General features: G+C 44.5%; 1 protein-coding gene across 1 annotated transcript; it reads left to right on the plus strand.

Moving 5' to 3' along the window:
- Positions 1–691: 691 nt before the first annotated feature.
- Positions 692–2,137, plus strand: LOC138671607 (Friend virus susceptibility protein 1-like). The gene has a single exon (XM_069759783.1). It carries the CDS (start codon positions 692–694, stop codon positions 2,135–2,137), a length of 1,446 nt encoding a protein of 481 aa, XP_069615884.1.
- The last annotated feature ends 6,530 nt before the right edge of the window (positions 2,138–8,667 follow it).

The raw sequence follows: 8,667 nt of genomic DNA on the forward strand, positions 1-8,667 counted from the left end.
TCTACAAGACTGGGGAGTTCCACCACTCCTCTTGGGCTATCTGCACAAAAGCTGTTCTACCCTGTATGCACACATGGATTTTTCCTCTCTGAACCCTGTTCACACAGGTTATATACAGATGATCAGGTTTTTAAATACATCAGATAGGGATTGCATACATTAGTTAGGACTGCTCTGATAAGGGTATACCGTGAAGATTGGTAGAGCAGCTTAGTATACATTTTTTGCAAAAAACGTATCAACCAAATACCCTGTTTTTTACATCTTTTACTAGCACTTGCGGATTACTGCAACATTTTTTCAAACTGAGTGTTTTTGGTTTTACTATTCTCTTTTGTGTCTTCATATATTTATAGTTGTATAATAAAGATGTTGATCATTGCATGTCAGAACTTTTGAACTAATCTTGTGCCAAAGGTCAATATAAATCTTTTTAATCATGATTAATAAATTTTATAATCTTGTTTTACCGAAAAAAACTCTTGTCTATGCCTAATTAGTATATTAGTGAGCGCTCCGTAAGTAAGGCGTAACGCCTCTTCATTTGTGACTCGGTAAGACATAAATTGGCGTAGTCGGCAGGATCATTTTGAAGTTTTGTTATATTTCTTTTTCTGTAAGGTATATTTTCAAAAAAATTGTATACCATATAGTGATTATAGTATACACATTCTGTGTGCAAAAAAAAAAAATGTTTAAAAAGCGTAAGGAAAAAGCTGAAGAAGTTGTCGAGGTTCCCGACTGGACCGCAGCCCCGTACAATATTTTGGCACAGGAGTTGGTAAATTCGGGTCTGGCGCAGCAATGGTCAAGTAAGCTCAAGGGAAGTGAACCCACTGATGTTGTTGAAGTACTCAGGGGGGTCCCCGCAAAGGCGGGTGATGCAGTGTCGCTTGGGCGACGTACGTGGATCCTACTTAGTGCATATCGTATTATGCATGAGAGGAATTTGCAAATGCAGAAAAAGTGTTCCCAGTTGGAACAAAAGGTGGTAGAATTAGGAGGGCAGAAAGTGGTGTTGGATTGCAATAACCGCCTTCTCAAAGATAAGTTGGAACACTATCAGGGTGTAGCAGAAAAAGCTGCCATCAAAGTTGCTCAAAATAAATACCGTAAACAAAAAGGAAAAATCAATAAGGAAAAAGTATATAAACGTATAGCCGCTGCATCTGTAAATTGGGACCCGGATAAATGGGACGGGGATGTGTGGGATACCTCATCATCACACGATTGGGAGGACCCACCAGCTCCTGTTATTGATCCACCAAAAGGTTCATCAAAATTAAAAGCTAATCCTATTCAAAGGCGTATGGAACGTACAGAAAATGAAATAATCCGGGAGCAAGCCCGTGATGCAGCTGGTCACCTTCAATTTGGAGATGACGGACAGCCCATTATGGTGGAACGAGGTGTTCCCCATACTCGAACCAGGATATCGACTGAGGATTATACTCAAAATAAAGTAGATAGCATCTTAACCCAGTTTAAACAAAAACCCGGAGAAACAGAAATTGCATGGTTGGTTAGGATGCATGCTTATGGAGGAACAGGAATAAGATTGGATTCTCAGGATGTCTCTAAATTTGTTACTTTATCTCGAGATCCTGTGATTCAAAGATATTTAAAAAATTATTTTAGAGAAAATGAACACGACCAACTACAAAATATTGTAATGATTGTAGCACGGGCTGTACTGGATAAGTATCCTACGGAGACTGATATTCCAGTTAACGATAAACCATGGTATACTCTCCGTGATGGCATTGAAAGGTTAAAAGAGGAAGCTATGCAGAGTGCACTTTCAGTGCTTGCGGTGGAAGAAGAATATATTGACTATCCAATGACGGCTAGTATGAGGAGTAGGTTGGTGAAGACCGCCCCTCCCGCATACATGGCTGTGATATTAACCCTAACAGTAGCTATGACAGGAGAGCCAGTGAGTAGAGTAATTTCTCGAATGAGGGAATTGCAGGATATGGGTGACTGGAAAGCTGCAGCCCAGACATCCTCTCCTCAAAATACCTCCCAAAAGCATCCCGGTAACAGCAAACCTTATAATCCGGAATGGAAAAAGAAGGGACTCCGTCAAATTCAACGGAGCGGGTGTCCCAAAGAGAAATGTTTCAAGCATTGTTGAAAGCAGGAGTGAGTAAGGAATCTATTGATGGTAAGCAGACAGGTGAACTATGGAAGCTGTACAAACAAAAGGTGTTGTCAGCTAAGAAAGTAAGCACTGCCCCAACAGCCCCAGCAGTAGAAACAGAGAAGAAGGAGGAGAAGACTAAAAGGTCTGAACCTCCAAAGAAAGTGTCATGGGAAGATTTTCAAAATATCTACCCATGGGAAGAACTGGCGGCAGCAGTCGCCACCAGAATAAATAAGGATGACAGTCCCAGAGATTTTCATGGCAGAAGGAGTTACTCGGATGAAGAAGATTCAGCATAGGTAGCCAGCCAAACCTCCGTATGGGCCCGAAGGGATGCACGTCCTTATGTAAATTTGAGTATTCATTGGAAAGGGGGAAATGTGCAAAGAGTCCCCGCTCTAATAGATACGGGGGTAGAGGCTACCTTAATATATGGAAATCCCAACAAATTCAAGGGCCCTAAAATAAAAATAGCTGGATTAGGAGGTCAAGTTATTACAGGGGTACAGACACATCAGCTCTAAAAATAGGTAATTTACCTATTAGAAAATATAGGGTGCTGGTGGTACCCATTCCAGAATATATCTTAGCGATTGATATCCTTAAAGGTATGACGTTGAAATTACACGAAGGAAAATTCTACTTCGGAATAAAATCAAATGCAATACAGATGAGGCCGGTAGTAGTAGGAAAAGTCAAAATGCCGCCAGTACATGTGCCTCCGGCTACCAAAATGGTGGCGATGAAACAATATCGTATACCAGGAGGACACAAAAAAATAACTGAAACAATTAAAGAATTGGTGGATGTAGGGGTAATGCGTCCCACTACCACTGCATGGAACAATCCCGTGTGGCCAGTGAAAAAGAGCGATGGCTCCTGGCGTATGACAGTGGATTATCGAGAATTAAAAAACAATACTCCACCTTTGACCGCTGCAGTACCAGATACTATTACTATAGTAGAGAATATTCAAAGTCATAATGGCACATGGTATGCCGTTATCGATCTAGCAAATGCGTTCTGTTATGATCTGGTGGTTTAGGAACAACATGAGACAAGCTCTGAAGGAGGTGGTATCTGTACTGACCGCAAACCCTGAACCTAGCAGCGCAACTAAAAATAGCCGTGGGGGGTACCTGACGCTCCCTAGACCCCTCGGCACAGCCTAAGATCTAACTTCCCCTAAAGATGGAAACAGGAAACCTATCTTGCCTAGAGAGAAAATCCCCAAAGGAAATATAGCCCCCCACAAATATTGACGGTGAGAGGAGGGGAAAATAACATACGCAGAAATGAAATCAGATTTTAGCATAGGAGGCCAGTCTAGCTTGATAGATAGGACAGGAAAGGATACTGTGCGGTCAGTACAAAAACTACAAAACAATCCACACAGAGTTTACAAAATCTCCACACCTGACTAAAGGTATGGAGGGTAAATCTGCTTCCCAGAGCTTCCAGCTAACAGAAATAATCCATACTGACAAGCTGGACAAATATAGAATGCACAGAACAATAAGTCCACAACATGTGGACTGAAATGAGCAAAGCCAGAACTTATCTTTGCAGAACTGGTCAGGAAACCAGGAGAATCCAAGCAGAGATGTGAATCCAGCCAGGAAACATTGACAAGTGGCACAGGCTGAAGAAAGAGCCAGGCCTAAATAGCCGAGCAGAAGAGACGATAAGTAGAGGCAGCTGATGACAGCTAACTCCAAGGAGCAGCCATACCACTAGAAACCACAAGAGGGAGCCCAAGAGCAGAACTCACAAAAGTGCCACTTACAACCACCGGAGGGAGCCCAAGAGCGGAATTCACAACAGTACCCCCCCCCCCTTGAGGAGGGGTCACCGAACCCTCACCAGAGCCCCCAGGCCGATCAGGACGAGCCAAGTGAAAAGCACGAACCAAATCGGTAGCATGGACTTCGGAGGCAACAACCCAAGAATTATCATCCTGGCCATAACCCTTCCACTTGACAAGATACTGAAGCCTCCGCCTCGAAAAGCGAGAATCCAAAATCTTCTCAACCTCATATTCCAACTCTCCCTCAACCAACACCGGGGCAGGAGGGTCAACCGAGGGAACAACGGGCACCGCATATCTCCGCAACAAAGATCTATGGAAAACATCATGAATGGCAAAAGAGGCAGGAAGAGCCAAACGAAAAGACACCGGATTAATAATTTCAGAAATTTTATAAGGACCAATAAACCGAGGCTTAAACTTAGGAGAAGAAACCTTCATAGGAACATGACGAGAAGACAACCAAACCAAATCCCCCACACAAGGCTGGGGACCAACACGCCGACGGCGGTTAGCAAAATGTTGAGCCCTTTCCTGAGACAACGTCAAATTGTCCACCACATGAGTCCAAATCTGCTGCAGCCTGTCCACCACAGAATTAACACCAGGACAATCAGAAGGCTCAACCTGCCCAGAAGAAAAACGAGGATGAAACCCAAAATTACAAAAGAAAGGTGAAATCAAAGTAGCCGAACTAGCCCGATTATTAAGGGCAAACTCGGCCAACGGCAAGAAAGACACCCAATCATCCTGATCAGCAGACACAAAGCATCTCAAATAGGTCTCCAAGGTCTGATTAGTTCGCTCAGTTTGGCCATTAGTCTGAGGATGAAACGCCGAAGAAAAAGATAAATCATTGCCCATCCTAGCACAAAAGGCCCGCCAAAATCTAGAGACAAACTGAGAACCTCTGTCAGACACAATATTCTCCGGAATGCCATGCAAACGAACCACATGCTGAAAAAACAATGGAACCATACCTGAGGAGGAAGGCAACTTAGGCAAAGGTACCAGATGGACCTTTTAGAGAACTGGTCACAAACAACCCAGATAACAGATATCTTCTGGGAAACAGGAAGATCCGAAATAAAATCCATGGAAATATGCGTGCAGGGCCTCTCAGGGACCGGCAAAGGCAAAAGCAACCCACTAGCGCGGGAACAGCAAGGCTCGGCCCGGGTGCAAGTCCCACAGGACTGCACAAAAGCACGGACATCGCGAGACAAGGAAGGCCACCAAAAGGACCTAACAACCAAATCTCTGGTACCAAAAATCCCAGGATGACCAGCCAACACTGAACAATGAACCTCAGAAATTACCTTACTTGTCCATCTATCAGGAACAAACAGCTTCCCCACTGGACAGCGGTCAGGCCTATCAGCCTGAAATTCCTGAAGCACCCACCGCAAATCAGTGGAGATAGCAGAAAGAATCACCCCCTCCTTAAGAATGGCCAACCGGCTCCAGGACTCCAGGAGAATCAGGCGAAAAACTCCTAGAGAGGGCATCAGCCTTAACATTCTTAGATCCCGGAAGATACGAGACCACAAAATCAAAACGGGAGAAAAACAGGGACCATCGAGCCTGTCTAGGATTCAGCCGCTTGGCCGACTCGAAGTAAATCAGATTCTTCTGATCGGTCATGACCACAACACGGTGTTTAGCTCCCTCAAGCCAATGTCGCCACTCCTCAAATGCCCACTTCATAGCCAACAACTCCCGATTAGTGTTGAGCATTCCGATACCGCATGTATCGGGTATCGGCCGATACTTGCGGTATCGGAATTCCGATACCGAGTTCCGATACTTTTGTGGTATTGGGAATCGGTATAGGATCCATAGTGATGTGGAAAATAAAGAATTAAAATAAAAAATATTGATATATTCACCTCTCCGGCGGCCCCTGGACATCACCGCGGGTAACCGGCAGGCTTCTTTGTTTAAAATGAGCGCGTTTAGGACCTGAGAATGACGTCACTGCTTCTGATTGGTCGCATGCCGCTCATGTGACCGCCACGCGACCAATCACAAGCCGCGACGTCATTCTCAGGCACTAAACTCCTCATTCTAGGAATTTAGGACCTTCGAATGACATCGCGGCTTCTGATTGGTCGCGTGGCGGTCACATGAGCGGCACGCGACCAATCAGAAGCCGCGACGTCATTCTCAGGTCCTAAACGCGCTCATTTTAAACAAAGAAGCCTGCCGGTTACCCGCGATGATGTCCAGGGGCCGCCGGAGAGGTGAATATATCAATATTTTTTATTTTAATTCTTTATTTTACACATTAATATGGATCCCAGGGTCTAAAGGAGAGTTTCATCTCCTTCAGACCCTGGGAACCATCAGGATACCTTCCGATACTTGGTGTCCCATTGACTTGTATTGGTATCGGATATCGGTATCGGCGATATCCGATACTTTTCGGGTATCGGCCGATACTATCCGATACTGATACTTTCAAGTATCGGACGGTATCGCTCAACACTACTCCCAATTGCCGACATCATACTTGCGTTCCGCAGTCGAAAACTTTCTGGAAAAAAAGCACACGGTTTCATCAAAGAACCATCAGACTCCCTCTGAGACAAAACGGCCCCTGCCCCAATCTCAGAAGTGTCGACCTCAACCTGAAAAGGAAGAGAAACATCCAGTTGACGCAACACAGGGGCAGAAGTAAATCGGCGTTTAAGCTCCTGAAAGGCCTCAACAGCCTCAGAGGACCAATTCGTCACATCAGCGCCTTTCTTCGTCAAATCAGTAAGGGGCTTAACCACACTGGAAAAGTTGGCAATGAAACGGCGATAGAAATTAGCAAAGCCCAAAAATTTTTGAAGACCCTTCACAGATGTGGGTTGGATCCAGTCATGAATAGCTTGGACCTTAACAGAATCCATTTCTATAGACGAGGCAGAAAAAATAAAACCCAAAAACGAGACCTTCTGAACTCCGAATAGGCACTTAGACCCCTTCACAAATAAAGCATTATCACAAAGGATCTGGAACACCATCCTGACCTGCTTCACATGAGACTCCCAATCATCGGAAAAAATCAAAATATCATCCAAATATACGACCATGAATTTATCAAGATAATTGCGGAAAATATCATGCATGAAAGACTGGAACACAGATGGAGCATTAGAGAGCCAGAATGGCATCACGAGGTATTCAAAATGGCCTTCGGGCGTATTAAATGCAGTTTTCCATTCGTCACCCTGTTTAATACGAACAAGATTATATGCCCCTCGGAGGTCAATCTTAGTAAACCAACTAGCCCCCGTAATCTGAGCAAACAAATCAGTAAGCAAAGGCAAGGGGTATTGGAATTTGACTGTGATCTTATTAAGAAGACGATATTCAATACAGGGTCTCAAGGAGCCATCCATCTTAGCAACAAAAAAGAAATCCGCTCCCAATGGTGACGAAGAGGGCCGAATATGCCCTTTCTCCAAAGATTCCTTAACATAGCTCCGCATGGCGGCATGCTCTGGCACAGACAGATTGAAAAGTCGGCCCTTAGGGAAGTTGCAACCAGGAATCAAGTTAATAGCACAATCACAGTCCCTATGTGGAGGAAGGGAACTGGACTTGGGCTCATCAAATACATCCTGGAAATCCGACAAAAACTCAGGGACCTCAGAAGAGGGGGAAGAGGAAATTGACATCAAAGGAACGTCACTATGTACTCCTCGACAACCCCAACTAGTCACCGACATAGTTTTCCAATCCAGCACCGGATTATGTTCCTGTAACCATGGAAATCCCAGTACAACAACATCATGCAGGTTATGCAACACCAGAAAACGGCAATCTTGCTGATGTGCAGGAGCCATGTACATAGTCATCTGTGTCCAGTACTGAGGTTTATCCTTGGCCAAGGGTGTAGCATCAATGCCCCTCAAAGGAATAGGGCTCTGCAAAGGCTGCAAGAAAAAACCACAGCGCCTGGCGAATTCTAAGTCCATTAAGTTCAGGGCAGCGCCTGAATCCACAAATGCCTTGACAGAAAAGGACGACAATGAGCAAATCAGGGTCACAGATAAGAGAAATTTAGGCTGTATAGTACTAATGGTAACAGACCTAGCGACTCTCTTAGTACGCTTAGGGCAATCAGAGATAACATGAGCCGAATCACCACAGTAAAAACACAGCCTATTCTGACATCTGAATTCCTGCCGTTCTATTCTAATCAAAATCCTATCACATTGCATAGGTTCAGGACTATGCTCAGAGGATACTGCCATATGGTGCACAGCTTTGCGCTCGCGCAAACGCCGATCTATCTGAAGGGCTAGAGACATAGATTCGCTCAAACCGGCAGGCGTAGGAAAGCCCACCATAACATCTTTAAGGGTTTCAGACAGACCTTTTCTGAAAATAGCAGCCAGAGCCTCTTCATTCCATTTAGTGAGCACAGACCATTTTCTAAATTTCTGCCAGTATAACTCTGCCGCTTCCTGACCTTGACACAAGGCCAACAGGGTTTTTTCTGCATGATCCACAGAATTAGGTTCGTCATATAATAATCCGAGCGATTGAAAAAATGCATCTACATTCAATAACGCCGGATCCCCTGTTTCAAGAGAAAAAGCCCAGTCTTGAGGGTCACCACGCAGCAAGGATATGATGATTTTCACCTGCTGAATGGGATCACCAGAAGAACGGGCTTTCAAAGTAAAAAACAATTTGCAGTTATTTTTAAAGTTCAAAA

Source organism: Ranitomeya imitator, chromosome 3 (assembly GCF_032444005.1).
Source record: "Ranitomeya imitator isolate aRanImi1 chromosome 3, aRanImi1.pri, whole genome shotgun sequence".
In the NCBI taxonomy this organism is placed as follows: domain Eukaryota; kingdom Metazoa; phylum Chordata; class Amphibia; order Anura; family Dendrobatidae; genus Ranitomeya; species Ranitomeya imitator.